The sequence below is a fragment of the Denticeps clupeoides genome, chromosome 9, assembly GCF_900700375.1.
Source record: "Denticeps clupeoides chromosome 9, fDenClu1.1, whole genome shotgun sequence".
In the NCBI taxonomy this organism is placed as follows: domain Eukaryota; kingdom Metazoa; phylum Chordata; class Actinopteri; order Clupeiformes; family Denticipitidae; genus Denticeps; species Denticeps clupeoides.
In genome coordinates, this window is record NC_041715.1 from 7,849,878 (window position 1) to 7,866,037 (window position 16,160).

The 16,160-nt window shown below is 46.6% G+C and overlaps 1 protein-coding gene across 1 annotated transcript in view; it reads right to left on the reverse strand.

Annotated features, from left to right (window-relative positions):
- Positions 1–15,430, reverse strand: part of clybl (citrate lyase beta like) — a 59,373-nt gene extending 43,943 nt beyond the window's left edge. Inside the window, exon 1 of the mRNA XM_028992177.1 lies at positions 15,363–15,430. Coding sequence (XP_028848010.1) covers positions 15,363–15,406 — 44 coding nt within the window. The 5' untranslated portion in view covers positions 15,407–15,430. The remainder of the gene's footprint in view (positions 1–15,362) is intronic.
- Between the last annotated feature and the right edge of the window lie 730 nt (positions 15,431–16,160).

Sequence of the window (16,160 nt, forward strand, 5' to 3'; positions counted from 1 at the left end):
ATAAATACTTTTTACAACTCTATCTGACTGGTTGTAATTTAATACAGCAACACATATGCAAAGGCAATTCAGATGTGAAGGTTTATGCATGAGTTTCTTCACAATAACCACCCCTCGTCTTTATCACAGCAGATTCATCAATTTGCTGTGTCCTTTCCAGACATTTTTTTTCCCCAGACCCTCCCAGCACGTTTTCATGCAGCAAAGATGCACTGAACACATGCCTGACATGTCTTGTTCAACAACCTTTATACCTACACGATAAAACAATAATGATGACTAATAACAATGACTAATAAGTGAAAAAACGTTTTTATTTTAAATCAACCAAGGACAGACCCAAACTTCTATCATGCACAATCAATTTATTCCAATTTATTTTTCTATATTAAGTCACCCTTTTAGGTCACTTTTGTACACCGTGCCACGTGTAAATCCTCAGAAAGGGCCATGGAAGGGACACCATGAGGACAGTAATTAAAAGCCAACCTTGCTCAGGATAAAGAGTCAATTGGATAATAGGCTTTGGCTTCGTTTGTGAACGTAGCCCTGATCGGGTTCAGCACGCCACAGTGAATGCCGTAGGCCTCAGCGGCCATGAGGACAAATCCGAAACGCCACTCGCACGTCGACCGCAAAGAGGCAACAAACACTCAGGGAAGCAAATCTCCCCTAACCAGCGTTTATGAGGAACACATTTTCGTGCAGTGGCGGCACTAACCGCAGAGCGGGAAGCGCAGGACGCCGCACCGACGCGCATTTCACACCACATGGCGAGCACACATGTGTCAGACAGGCAGCGTAGCACGGTGAGTAATTACTCCAACATGGCCGCCCCCTTTCCCAATGCGTTCCAGAAACATCCACGCGTTCATGACACCGATCACAGAGATCGGCCATGGCAGCTCGGCAGGTTTACTAAGCGTTAACGCGTTTACAAGTGCGGGGGTGGAGTAAAAAATGAGAAATATGGATTTCCCTGGAACATTTTTTTATTGCTATTATTCATTATTATTTTTATTTCTCTGTGGTACAGCCACCTCTGAACATGGAGCATTAGCATTCCAGCAAAAAATAAAATGAAATAAATAAATGCATTTAAATGAGAGTACTGGGCTGAGGAAAGGCACAGTATTTATTTTCTAGCCTCTGGCTAATGAATTTAATAAAGTGTCAGGTGAACGTAAATCTCGGCGAGAGACAGCAACTTCAAATGCATCTTCAGAAATCTCACAACAGGTCCCATGGTGGAGGCCTACCAACGGGGGGAGAAAAAAAAAAATGGAAATTTGCTTTGGAGTGTGTCTGTGTGTCTAGAAATGGTGCATTTACATTTTTTTCCAAACATAATTGGTGTTTTTAATGTAAAATGAAATCATATTAAAATGCATAACCTTATCCCCATGTTGTCCTAACATGAGTACACAAAAACATACTACTGAGAAGTACAGGATTAACGTTTTTGTTCTGGAGTCAGTTTTTCTTGAGCCGCTCTGAGATTTCTTGCTTTTTAGCTTCTGTTTGTAACTGCTAAGAACCAAATAGCAGCTGTTGGAACCAATAGCTCCTGTTTTTGAGTGTTGTACCACAGCCAGTTAAGACCCCCCATTGTGATTGGCTGAGAGGCATCCTAGGAATGGCGTTCACCTCCACATCGGCACTCTGACTACATCTCTTCAAATATCCTTCCGCCTGATCTCCTTTGCGCCACTGGTCCAACACAAGGTGACAAGCATCTGCTTACCAACCAGATTGCTGACCGAATGACGTTGCGTAGCAACAACGAGATCTGTATTTGCATTAAGTTCCATTATGGCAAGAAAACCAAAAAGGCATTGTTTCCCCCCCCCTAGGCACATTTTCCCCCCCTAATAGGGCATGATATTTCCACGATGGCTTCAGTACAATTTTTGGAAGATGTCCGTGTTCTTCATGACAGCCAGTATGGCCAGAAATGGCCCCCTGGAGCAATTCATGATGGCCATGTGGATCACAGGCGAGTGTGTTACTGACTAGCCAACTACCAGCCACAGAACCGGAATCCGAAGATTTTAACTAAGGTTAACTGTACCCTTTCCCTCTCTTGCTCCAATATAACATTTTAAGATCTGTGTTAGTATTATACTAGATATACTTATTATTTATGTCTACACCAATAGTGGTGAAACCTAATTATTAAAAAAATGACATTTTCATGCAAGTTAAATAAATTGAGGGCATCACTGGGGAAGGTTTATAGTGCTATAAAACCACAGTTTTGAACCAGTTCTTGCCAATATTGTTTTGGTTGAGGAAACGTTTGATTTACATTTACAGCATTTATCAGACGCCTTATCCAGAGCAACTTACAGTCAGTAGTTACAGGGACAGTCCCCCCCTGGAGACACTCAGGGTTAAGTGTCTCGCTCAGGGTCACAAGGGTAATATGTGGGGTTTGAACCCGTGACCTATCTGCTAGGCTTCTACCCGATGTTGAATGTGATCTTGTTCTCAGTTGTGTATTATATTGCGTCACACGTATTGCATGTTTTCTTCTTGTTTAATTTCTTATCCCTGCGTGTGTGTTCATGTGGGTTCGGGACAAGTAATACGTAGGGACGACCTCCACCCACAAAACCTGTCGTGTTCGAGGAGCAAAGCAGAAAATCCCACCGCCAACAGATTAGCAGCGAGGCAGTAAACAGCAAGAGGCGTGGCGAGAGACCGCGGCGGCTCTCCTCTCATCCACCTCCGCCTCTGTCTCCCTCCCTGTCTACATCTGGCCGGGGCCGGGGGGGGTCAGCGAGACCATCCTGCGCTCAGACTGCTGCCCACTGACCCGGCCACAGTCGCGAGGGCGGAGACGGCGAGGGAGCCGAGCGGGGACGGCGGTGCAGAGGGCACCGTCGCCCTGCTGTTCCAGCAAAATGCCACAGACGGGGGTCAGCCGGCCAACACGCGACCCCATTACTGCCGAGCGTGGAGAAATTCACCGGCGTACCCACACAACATACACGTAAAAACACCGCCTCAGCCGGCCAGTCACAGTGACCGAGCTCACAGCAGCAGAGCGAGGGTCTCGTTCTAAAGCGGTTCCACGTGCTGATGTTCCACGGCATTTCCTATCTAGCGATGGAAGCCGCGTGATTGACAGGGGTCAGGCAGGATGGCACGATTCTCTGGGGAGGGAGCGCAAACATTTTCCAGCGGCGGCGCTCTCGCCGCGTCAGCAGAGTTACAGTGCGGCGCGGCAGTAAACCACGACTTCAAAAAGCGCCTTATCACCGCCAAGCACTTCTGGACAGGGGAGCGTAATAAACTCAGGCTGCTGTAGCAGATTAGCAGAGGGACCCGGGAAAGAGAGAGAAAAAAAAAAAGTGGTTTCAATTTAGACTTGCAAGGGACAGGGGTTCTTTAAATCCCGGGTTCATTACTTCCTTCCTCGATTGTGGAGGAATGCCGGGCCCTGCTTTATGTACTGCCTGAAGAGTACAATAAAGAGAGTTTATGCATGGCGCGCTCGGCCTGCCGTCTGATCACAGGCTCTCACAGAGGCCGAGAGGGTCCGCTGGGGTCCGCCGGTTCATAACCGGGCTCAACGTTCACAGGCAATTATTATCTTTATCCAAAAGGAAGCGGGAAAAAAGTGGGTTTGCAAAAAAAAAAAAAAAACTCCCACGTATTTATTATCTTATTCGGAGCGGCTTCCACTCAGATTCGGTCCCGCAGGAGTAGCACAGGGGTTAAGTGTGTTGATCAGCGAGGCACTTTTGCGACTGTGTAGGTCCGATGGAAGCTAGCCATTGAGTGATCTTTTTAAAACAAAACTCGTACATTATAATACGTCATTATATTATCTAAATAGTACAACTGTTTTCAGAACTTTCCAACACAACATCTCAATTCGTCAGGAATTACTCAAAAAATGTTTCTAGGTATTTAAAGGTACATAAAAATAAGCTATGCATGGACAACAAAGTCTATTTTAACATAAAAGTATAGAAAAAAATGTAATGTATTGGTTTTTGGGTGCATTAACTTTGGGAAATTGTGCATAATAAAACACAACCAACAATATATATCAATATTTATTTAATCTCCCACAAATTGATCGCTGTTATGTCAGCGTATGATGCATAACGTTACATACAGCTTCTTACACAATTTATCAGCTTCATGTAATATATCCCAATATCGCTAAAGCTATGGCTAAAAAACTCATTCTCTAGTTTTAAATGAACGATGACGATTAAGCAGCTTAAGCAACAGTCACTTTTACACAAAAATGAAAACTTGTGTGAAAAATGTCGTTTCCCATCCAGCCACGGTTCTTGGCTACTATCCCAACCTTTCGATGTTCCAATCGGAAGTAAAAACGTGGCCTCTTGTCAAGCCCGCTCGGTCAGCTCTGCCTCCGCCACGCACCGCCTAAATCAGTGGAACACCAAGTCCCTCTCGCCGACTACGGCTGCATCCTGTATTTTCCAATTATCACCTTTTAAAGGCCAGCTGGGTGCATTCCAAGCCACCGGGGGGTGGGGGTGGGTGGGGGGCGTTCGATTTGCATTGCTGTGAGACAAAGTCATGCTCAAGTACTTTCGTACTAAAGTTCATTACAACCGGAGAGGGACATTATCATTACTTTCATTATTTTGGTAACAGGTCCTCTCAGGATATTGATCCAATCATCCCGGCTCTGTGAACTATGACTGGAATCCCTGCTACAGCGGGATGGTTGCTATGGAAAGGAGAGACACTATAAAAATGAAGAAAGAAAAAAAAAAAAAAAAAAGGCAGCGCGAATGCACATAATTGTTGCAGGTTTTTTTTTTTCCTTCCATTTATTATTTTTGGGAACGTGTATAGACACAGTCATCCTAATAAACTCGCCACTTCCCAGCAATCCAATTATTTTAATGAGCGCTCGTAGCATTTCTAACGCAATCAGTTTATTATGACTATTCATTAGCACACAATACTGCGCCCGGCAGTACAGTACTGTGGTGAAATTGCATTCGCAAGGCACGTTATGAAAATGAGACGGTGGCAGCCTGGGGTCGTCAACCACACCCCCACCCCCCCACCAGCCGCGCTATCTAGTGTAAGTGCGCGCCGTTTTGATTCCCGCCCCCCCCTCCAACTCCCTCTGTACTGCATATAGCAGCATTTAGCTGTGAATTAATTTTCGTGTTTGGATATACCCTGCTGTGGTGCGATTCTGCTGGTGCATAATAAAAATCTGCAACACTACATATGGCCCCGGTCCGGCCTTGTGGGTATTTTCTCAGTGCAGGGCTGTGTGACACCAATGGCCAAAAAAAATAAATAAATAAAATTTTTAGTTCAGATGGAGGGAACAGTACAATGACATGGTGACATGACATCTTTAGGACAATGTAATGACACACACAAAAAAAAAAAAAACACGAGAGAAAAAAAAAAAAGTTCTTTTTTTTTTTTGGTAAATGCCGGAGAAATATCTAAATTATGAGACACTGCTCTTGGGGGGTGGGGGGTGGAGGAGGAGGCACAATAAGCTCAGTCTGCACCTCCTTCGCGGTGTCGAGCCCCCGATCTGGCCGGACGGCCCCGGGGAAAGAAGAGGCGTGAGGCGGAGAAGGGGGGACAGGCACCCACAGCCACACCACCAGCCCCTAACGCACTGTGTCTAATGCGCCCATTTAGGGTTTGGGGGCAACAGTGCGTGCACCCAGGTTCTGTGGTGGGGGGGAATGCGGCCATCACCTATCCCAACAGCTGTGGCCCGGAAAGGGTAAACAAAAGCTCGCAGGAAGTAGCGCATCGCTGAGGCCGGCTCCTAAAAGGCATGGCGGTTCAGGCTGCCCAGCGGCCAGCCGGCGTTAAGACACGAGCCACCGGCAATTCCAGGGAAGTCAAGTGTTTGAATAGCGGATAACGACGCACAATTTGAAATGAGGCCACGGGGCGTGCGCATTAAAAGGAAATTACCAGATATTTACTCCAAACGACCCCAAACGAAGACAATGGAGCCCATTTCTGTTCAGTCTGTTTTCAAATGTTTTTTTTTTTCTTTTAGTGACCGCCTTTATTCGCCGTTCTCTGGTGGCTTCTTTGTCAATCTCCCTGATCAAAGCCAAGCCAACTGGACAAAAACCCGGGGAATCATGTGGACGCGCCAGCACCAGAATTAAAACCCTCAAAAGGCCGGGGTCTCCAAAGCCTTTTGGTGCCTTTCCCAGGTCGTCACATTCAGATGACCTGGCCCGTGTGTCGGATGTCTCCATAATCGTGCCCTTTTCATGCTGACTGAATGAAAACCCGCACGGAGCAGAAGCTCTGCCCAGAAAAGCCGGCACTCTGCTCTCCAATCTGGCCGGCCGCTTTTTTTCCTGTCCATACGGAGCAATAAAAATGGCTTGTGGCAATTTCACGACACAGCTTTGGAGGACCAGAGGACAGTCTCTGTTCATAAAAGCTGCCGTAAACACAGACACGTATTTAGTTACATTTCTAAAACGGAGCTGCCAGCATTAAGCGGTAAACAGCACAGAAAATGTCAATTTGCATAAGAGAAAGAGCATTTAATAGCCGTGGCTGTTTTTGATAAACAGTGCTCTACTGGGGACGTTTAAAAAGGTGCTAAAGCAATTCATGTTGCGGTCTTGCGGCGGTAAAAAAAAAAAAAATCACACAATAATTAGTTGTTTGCCGGCACATCAGCTATTAGGTGATAATTAGATTAAAAGAAAACTATTTGGGGGAACGTCTGTTTGATCTCAAACATAATTTCCCCGCATGGATGTCTCTGTCCCCCCCCCCCCCCCCCCCACCCCGGCGCTTTAATTACACTCAATAACCTAACCTGGTACACTTTTTTTTTTTTCCTATTCCCTCTATAAACAATTATCGGAATCTTTGATACCGTACGGATGCCAGCGCTGTTTGGAATGCATTAAGCTGGATATCATCTACATAATTTCTCTCTGATCACACACGTCGCGCAATGAGAGATTTCAAATGAATCATATTCGGGCCCGAACTCTCAACCTGCGGCACATGGGACGGGCGGTTTATCTTGGCGGCGGAGCGAAACCAGGGAGCGATAATATTCGGAATTCCACCTCTGGCACAATAGGACAGCTCCCCGTCCGTCACCAAGACGAACTTACCAATATCCAACCCCGGCGTCCAGGAAGCCGTGATGTCCGGGGGATTCGGGCTGATTATAAATGCTGCCTGTTTCGAATTATGACATCAAACAGCTCCTGCCTCCACGCCTCCTTGGGGGAGAGCTCCGGGCTGTTGTGTTGGACCTCCCCGCAGTAAGGGCCAGCGCCGTCAGGTAACTCGAACCACATCCAGGCCTCCGTTTCTGCTCACGCCCTGCCAGAGAGGAGGGAAAACGCTCGCCGCTCTCACTCCGGGAGATCAAAGGGGCCGATTCAGAGAGGCTGTGATTACAATAGTCACCGAGAAGACCCATTCCTGATGACCAATGTTGATAACAAGAATTTCATCCTAGCTTAAACCACCCAATGGGAGCCATTTAACATAATGCTTTAGGGTGGGGTGTCCCAGGATGGGCTCCGGCCCCCACAACCCTGAAATGGATTGAGTGGAATTGAATAGGGATTGAGTGAGTGGTTTAGGGTTGCAAGTTTTAATTCAACCATTGTGTCCCTGAGAAAGACCCTGAGTAACTGCTTCCTTGTAACTAGTTATTACAAGGCACGAATCAGCTAAAACAGGCTCGTGACATTAATATGCACCGTTCCAAATCTGGAAACCTGGGGAATGGTTGTCCAAAGTTGTCTTTTCGAGCTTCTCCTGAATGCTTATTAAGAGATAGCGAAATGTACTTACACATTCAGTTTTATACAATCTGCAATGGGCATTCTGAGCATGATCTACATTTCCTTCTACATACTTTGACCTGGAAGTGAATGGACCTTGTGGCGGTGTCGTCTGCCTTTCGGGAAACCCCATAATCTTAAGGGATCTAAAGGAGTCTTACTTATCACCAAAATGAGATAATGTGTAAAACACGTACAATATACAGTACAGTATTTTTGGACACACCTTCTCATTCAATGTGTATTCTTTATTATTTTCATGACATTTACTTTGGTAGATTCTCACTGAAGGCATCAAAACTATGAATGAACACATGTGGAGTTATGTACTTAACAAAAAGTGGAGATCTGGCCTCCACAGTCACCGGACCTGAACCCAGTCGAGATGGTTTGGGGTGAGCTGGACCCCAACAAGTGCTAAACACCTCTGGGAACTCCTTCAAGACTGTTGGAGAACCATTTCAGGTGACGACCTCTTGAAGCTCATCGAGAGAATGCCAAGAGTGTGCAAAGCAGTAATCAGAGCAAAGAAACTAGAATATAAAACATGTTTTCAGCTATTTCACTAATTTCAAGTACATAACTCCACATGTGTTCATTCATAGTTTTGATGTAAAAATAAATAAAAATAAAGAAGACAGATTGAATGAAGGTGTGTCCAGATTGAAGGTTTCTCCAAACGTTTGGCCTGTACCGTATACAAATTGGTCAATTTTTGGCCTGTGACGTGATCGAATCGATCAATTAACTTCTTTCTGTCCTGTGCTTGAAGACCATGGCAAGGACAACAGTCAAGCTGTCTCTATTAAACTGAAAATCACTTAAATCTGTACCATCTTGACCTTAAATGGAGGTCAACTGGGCCTGCTCAGCATTTGTAAGTAACATTGACAGAACGTTGCTTAATTGTGCCTGGAAGCATCTGCACTCATTACGTTTCGCCCCGCCTGTACTGCGGTAAAAATGGAGTATTTAACTCAGGAAACCCCTGCATCTCTGAGCTTGTGACTGGACGGAGTGGTACCCGCGACTGAAGAGAGAGTCAGAGTGCCCTCGTGCTGACCCGTACCACAGGGCAGCCAACCACGGGATTAGGCAGCCACCGCGGCGCGGGAGAAACGCAAACACGCCGCGCTGGCGAGCGGCGGCGGCCACCAGAGCGCCGCGGGTCACCGTGCGGCCAGACAGTCCCTCAGTAACACGCAGCCCGCTTAGCCCTGTAACACCGCGCCGATCAGCCGGCGATTAAAAGTGACGAAGGATAAGCTGCGCGTCAACGCGTCCTGTGCCAGTCCTCCGGCGCCGGCCAATAATAATAACCAAAAAAAAGAGAGTCGAGGCATTCGGAGCTTTCCGTCTCCGACGTTGACGGACTCAAAACTTTCTTCTCCTTTCTCCCCCAACAAAGGCCTGTCCTTTCCCATTTGTGCCGAAGCCATGTCAGCGGCCGGGCCATTCGGCCCCCGGGTTAAAGCACCGGCCCAAATGAGATTAAGGCAACAGTAATGCCGGCGCAATCAGTCACTCAGTGGCACCCCGGCAAAAAAAAAAAAAAAAAAAAAGAGCCTCTTAGTCGACTGGGAGGGTTTTATACGGCCCGGAGCTTTGATTAGACGAGGTTTTTTTTTTTTTTTTTTGGGGGGGGGGGGGGGGGGGGGGGGGGTTTACCGCATCCGATGAGTAAGTGCGTCCACCCCCACTGTTTACAGCCAGCCGGGACCTCCTGCCTTCCTGTAAATAAGTGACGAGTCTTTAATGGTGCCCAGGCGCGGCCATGGGAAAAAAGGCTCCCAGTCTCGTCCGTTTCTCCTCTCAACAAAGGCCCCGTCTTCATTACGCCCCGTTTAAAACACACAGGGACCGGAGGGAGGTGAGAGCGAAACTGCGGAGTGACCCTTCAACTTTAGGCACGCCTCGCGGTGTGGGACCAGGGGTCGGTCCGTTTCTGACAGTTGCTTCTGGTTTGGAATAAATACTAAAAAAAAAATCCCTGTCGTAAACAAGGGCCAAGGAAGCCGGATTAGAGCCAAGGAAGAAAAAAAAAAACTTGAAAGCCACACGGGCGAAGTGCAGGGCTACCATCTGGAAACAATAAACAAACAAATAAAGCCCGAACAAACGCCGCGGCTGCTCGCCACGACTGGCCCGCGGTCGGGACGGGGCTGGGGGCGAGGACACCTGTCCCTTTCCAAAAGCACTTTCTGGAGATCTCCATCTCCGCTACTAATGAGCCACCGGTGACGTGACGAGGGACCCCGTAAAAAACCCGGCAGTAACGCCGGCCCGCCGTATACGGCCGCAGGAAATGATGTCATGGAAGGGCGGCGACGGGACGACGGAGCCCGGGCGGCGGGGACACCAGTAAACCCCGTATAGATGCTAGAACCGGTCAGAGTCAGAGACGGGAGGAGACAGGGTCCTTTTTGACCTTGACTGGCGGCTGAGTGAGACAGTACAGTGCTGTCAGAACGGGTTACTTCACAAAAGGGGCCTTTTAAACATTTAACTAGCGGTGAGGCACACATTCCCAGACAGGCATTCATGCACAAACACACACACACAAACTACAGTTAAAGGTGAGTGAGATTATTATAATGGATTAAAGCAAACGCAAGTCCCAATGAACAAATAATATGTTACTTAATATAACACGTTGTTTACATGAAGTCATATTTACAAATAATACCTTATTACTGTACTGTTATTTTTTAACCATTAAAACACCTACCTGGAATATATATTATATCAGGTTATATTAGGTGCAGAATGTCTCCATTTCAACAGTTATATCATTTCTATTATATCATACAAATGTAATGAGGTAATAATAGTGTAGTTTTAATACAAATAAAAACACAAACATTTCTGTGTTATTATACAGAATGTACTAAACATGCACTGGTTGAAGGAGAAACGGTCATGAATGGTAGGAATCAGCTTGGTGATTTCAAAAAGTAAAAAAAAAAATTCACTCTGCTTCCCTTCCTGTTCCTGGTCGTAAAATAACAGGAACAGGAGCGCCGCTGAACGACCCCCCAGCCCAAAAAACCCACAACGGCCAGCGCCTCCTATCGCTGGAAGAAGGAAGCAGACAGAGGCAGGCCCGTCCCTGCACGAACAACGTTCATTGCGGCTTCCACTCTTCACTACATTTCTGCAACTGCTCTTCTCTGCCATTTTTATTCCATAAACATGTAAAAATGAGTTTTATTTCTACAACGCCGCAACTGAAGGATACATTTTCTTACACAATTCAACAAGAGGAAATATGAACGGTCTTAATGTGCAAAAATGAAGGTGAAAATGACCTTTCACTACTCCACCAAAACCCCCGGCTGTGGGTTTCCTGATCGGGACCTCCCCGGGTTCCAGCTACAGAACGCTGCGAACACTGACACCGTGGGGCCACGGCGTGAACTGCGGCTACCCCCGCATCTCCCCGCCCCCCCCCAGAACCAAAACGAATGACCATAAAACCCACGGCACCGACAACAATCACTCAGCCCAAACGAGGAGCCGGCGGAGGAATTCATTAGGGTGATGTATAAGACAGGAAATGCCGTGTGATTACACACTGGCCTGGCACTGGCAGGCCTTCGTGGCGGAGGTGGGCCGAGCCCAGGTGCCTTGTGGGAGTCCTGTCATGGGTATGATGAAGTAAGCATGGCGGAGAGTAAAACCGCTAATAACATCCAGGCCACACACGGACCCGAATCGGAATAGCAGACACGGACATGTCCGCCCCAATGCTCCTACCCGGGGCTCCATCCACGGCACGTTCTCAAGTCGGTGAATAAATAAATACATTATTTTAAAATGAATTTGGCCTTGAAGATCTCAAACCTCACACTTTAAGACCTACAAAGACCTATTGCAATTGTTACAAGAGCTCTGATATATGCAAATGCAGCCATGCAAATCGTGCAAAACCTTACAAGACAACATCCCAGCAAAGCGTATGACCGATTGCATGTTTGCAGGAAGTGCGCGTCCCGATTGCTTTTTATCTGCTTTGCGAAAATATTAGGGGAAGCGTTCATGTGAAGAACTTCCAAACTCCCAACGCACAACTGTTATTTCTAAAAACACGCCGCACTCCCACAACCCGAAAACCACACGTCTAATCTAGAAACCACAGGTCCCTCGTTTGCGGGGGCCGCCGGCCCCCAGAACAGGATCCTTTTGTTGCATTGTTCACACATTCCTCCAAGACCCTGTTTATACAGATGCGGGCCCAACGCGCTATCCGAGGAGCCGCTCCGTCCGCCTGGAAGTTCGGCCGATCAAAGCCCTTAATGCGGGAGCGGGGCGCACTTGTTTGGGACCCGGAGCACAAATCCCCATCTGTCGGCCGTATGGACGGTCTCAGTTACCTCTGGGACAAGTGCAGCCCCGACTGCCACCCCTCCGTACCAGTTTACACAGCTGGCCCCCCCAAATCCCGCCACCGGCAACATGTGTTCGTGTAGCGGCCCCGGAACCGGCTGACCAGTTGTACACATACGCTGGTGTGAGGGTGTCATTTTTATTTTAGTTTTTTTCTCTATTAAAAAAAAAGAAAAATATTTATAAAAAATGTAACTATACACAATTTTTTTAGTGCTTTGAAAAACTTTAAAAGACTTTAAAGTCTGCCTTCTGTTGCCAAAAGGTGATGACAGTATTGCCTTCAATACGCCATTATTATGAATTTAAATAGACGGTCTGTAGAGATTTTCATGCAGAGAAAATGAGTTGATGCTGAACAATAGCAATGTGCCACTGGCAACAATTTACTTTTGGTTCGGATTTTTGGTTTTAGCAATTGCGATGAGATAACGGGAACTTAATAATAATTTTTTTTTTTTTTTTTTTAAAGTCGTATTCGTGCAGCCCTTCCCTCAGAGGTTATGTTCGGCAGTTTACTGTTAAAATAAAGATCGCGGCCGACCACCTCGGTTCCCAGCCGGCTTTATTTTCGCTGTTCCGACCGTCCCGGCCGCAGCATTTGGTTACAGAATGGCTCAGGTTGTTTTTCTGGCTAACCGGATTAAGGCCACACACCTCAGCCCGGGCTACCAGCACCAATCAATGTGGAAATGAGGTGTCAACACATCCGTATTTACTCAGCACTCATTTATTTTTCTATGGGATGCCAATGGCCTCCTTACACGGCCAGGCACCAGATGAATGGGGGGCTTTACTTTGAACATTTTTAAAATGCAGCCCCCCCCCCGCCGCCTCCCCTCCACTTGTCTTGGTTTCGGAAATGTCACAGTCTTTTTCCGAGCACAAAGAGCACTTGGAAAGGATACAACTCATTTAGAGCTTCGCCCCCCGTAAATATTAGAGCAACCTTTCAAGTGGTGAAATATATCGCAATTAAAAAAAATAAAAAAAAAAAGGTTATTAGTTTCTTATTACTTGAGCTGGGTTATAAAATTAGAATGTTTTAAATAACTTTGTAATTACTGTATCTGTGACACTGGAGTTAACGTTAGAATAAAATGCACTGTACCGTTTTGAAATTAAAAGGCATAAAACTACTGGTAGCACAGAGAGACCACAACCGCATTGGAGTTCTGGTCACTTGATCCTGGGTCAGCGGGAAATTAGCCTTTTATTTACACGAACCGCTGCTTTGAAACGGCCCGAGATCAGTGCCAAGTATCCGCTGGGCTTCGTATGTTGCCCTTAATTGAAAACGTTATAGTAGCGCATGGCACGGCAGATTTTATAACCTGCGCTGTAAAGCCCTGGCAGGCCTAAAGAGAGGAAACTGCCCATTAACTTATGAGGTCCAGGCCTTGGCTGCTTAGGCGCACAGCCTCCGGGCGACTTTCATCACTTGTCGACTCCTGGGCCGCAGTCAGGGTTTCCTCGAGGATGCCGTTGCATCACTGATATGGTAGGGGTGTTTGTGATATACCGCAGTCTGCTGCCATGGCGGTCGCTCGAGGCAACTCCATAAAACACACACACACACACACACACACACACACACACAAAATGTGAGCCGCACATCCGTTTTCTCTCTTTTTTTTTTTTTTTTTTGCGTGTGTGTGTAATACATTTAATTATTCTTCTGGACAATTTATTACAACAAATGCTAATTTCTTGAAATGGGAGCGGCGTATGCGAACGGGTGTCATTAATTAATATGGCAGAAGCATACATCCCCCTGGCGTAGGACTTAAAAAAAAAAAATTATAATAATAAAAAAAAAAAAATGAAACTCAGGCACTAAAGCTGTCATCATACGCACCTCACACACACACTCTGACCCAAGACATGATGAAGCTTGGCGTGACAGACACTTCGCGCCGCGGACGAGGCCGGCCCGCCGTCACTGTGCCCCTGGAAATTCATCTGCCTCGAATTAAACCCACCTGGCACCATGTTTTGATGACCAATATGGACCGATTACTGGGACCTTAAAAGCGGCCCTTCTATGTAATTGACATTTAAGCTGTTTGAAGTCCCTCATTAAGACCCGGAAGATGAATTAGGTACAGATGCACAAAGCGAACAAAGTACAGTACAGGCCGAGCAGGCCGCAACTTTATAAGATCAAATCTGCTTTAATTCCACAAACACAGCCAGAATTTGTAAAAATACATCTAAATGTCAGAATAAAACTTATCTTTTCCATATTTTAGGAGGTTGCTTACTACTGTTATTTAATTCTTCACAAATGGCATAAATGTTAATATACCGTATATACATATAATTTTTTTCTGACATGAAAATAATAGTTATTATAATAATGAATATAAAATTAAGATGATAAAAGTCCACTCATCTTGAAAAATTCTGCACGTGCCAACAAAACATAAATTCAGCAAACTACTTATTATCAAAATACAAATTAAATCTGGTGCATAATTAAAACACTTTGCACATTATATTGACTTTTAAATAAATACATACAAAAAATTTAATACAAACACTCAGACCCACTTCTCAAAGCCCGACGATGCTGAAAATATGTTTATTTCAATTAATTTTAAAAAGAAACGCGTCAGTCATTTGAAAAATGTTCGACTCTGTTGGAGTCGAGAGCCATAAGAGAGCCATAGGAGAGCCATAAGTCTTTTACCCCCACAAACGACGGGTGCGTTTGGGGACGTGGTCGTGACCGCGACCGTGACCGCGCGCGGCCAAAACCGACGCGCGTGCACGCGTCGAGCGGGCACGAGCACGGGCACGTGACCCGGAGCCGCTGCCGTGCCCGCCGCGCTCCGTCAGGGAAAGGTCAGCGGACGCTGCACGAAAGGCACGAAGGTCGGCCGGGGACAGGCGACAGGCGCTCCGCCGCACCTACCCCACTGACCTACAGACCACGCGTGGAGCCCCGCAGCCGCACGCACCCCCCCCGCGGTCAGTGGGCGGGGGCTTTTATTTCAGTGCCGGCGTGTCGGCTGTGCGGCTAGCTAACGACGACGGAGAAGTCACGAAAACCGCACGACGAGGGCGCCGCGCGCCTCCGCGTTCGGTGACGTGTAAAGTGGCGCGACGTCGCCCGTCGCACATTTCCCCAGGTCAAGCAAGTGAAGAGGAGAAACTTACTGCACGACAGTTTTCCTGACAGCTCGGGCTACGCAGTGCGCCATGTTTGCGCGCCTTAGACCCGCCGAGCGCCGATTGGCTGACGGGGTCGGCGTGCCACGAATTTCCTGGAATCTGATTGGTCTAAAATGAAAGGAGGCGTTGATCAGTAACTTCGGTCATCAGTGTTTTCTTACAGCAATTTTTGTTTTGCTTTTTAGTGCATTAGAAAAAAATAACACTACAGTTTAACATTTTCTTTTTTTAATTCACATTAATTTATTGTAGCATTATATTACCGCACTATTCATTTGAACGTATTATTTATTTCTTTGTGCAGACCCAGTCATGAGGGTATGGTGATATTAAATGCATTGCGTGCTGATTCTCCTTGTCAGTTTGGTTGTCTGCCTCTCCTGATTGGGGAAATGGTGGGTGGAGGGACACCACGACAGCGCGCCAGGAACTGCTGCACAGCAGAGGCGAATTACCACCGCCACCGTCAGCCAGGTCCAAGTGTGCCTAACAAATGACACGCAATATTTGCCATGATTAAGTCAGCAGGGGACTCTCTGCAAATGTCAGGATTCAGAAGCAGGTTCCTTTTGCCATGTATTAGCCGTGCGCCAGTAGTATGGCGAGACGGCGGGAGGCATAGTCTAACCTTGCCTTTAAAATCAAGAGCCGGATCAAGCATATGCCATACATTTTCCTATTATTTTTGTGCCGCGATCCATTATGCAATTTAACGTTTAATTGTGTGCTGTTGAAAATAATGCAATAATTCACTGCCGCTGTCCAGCGGACTAAGTATGACAT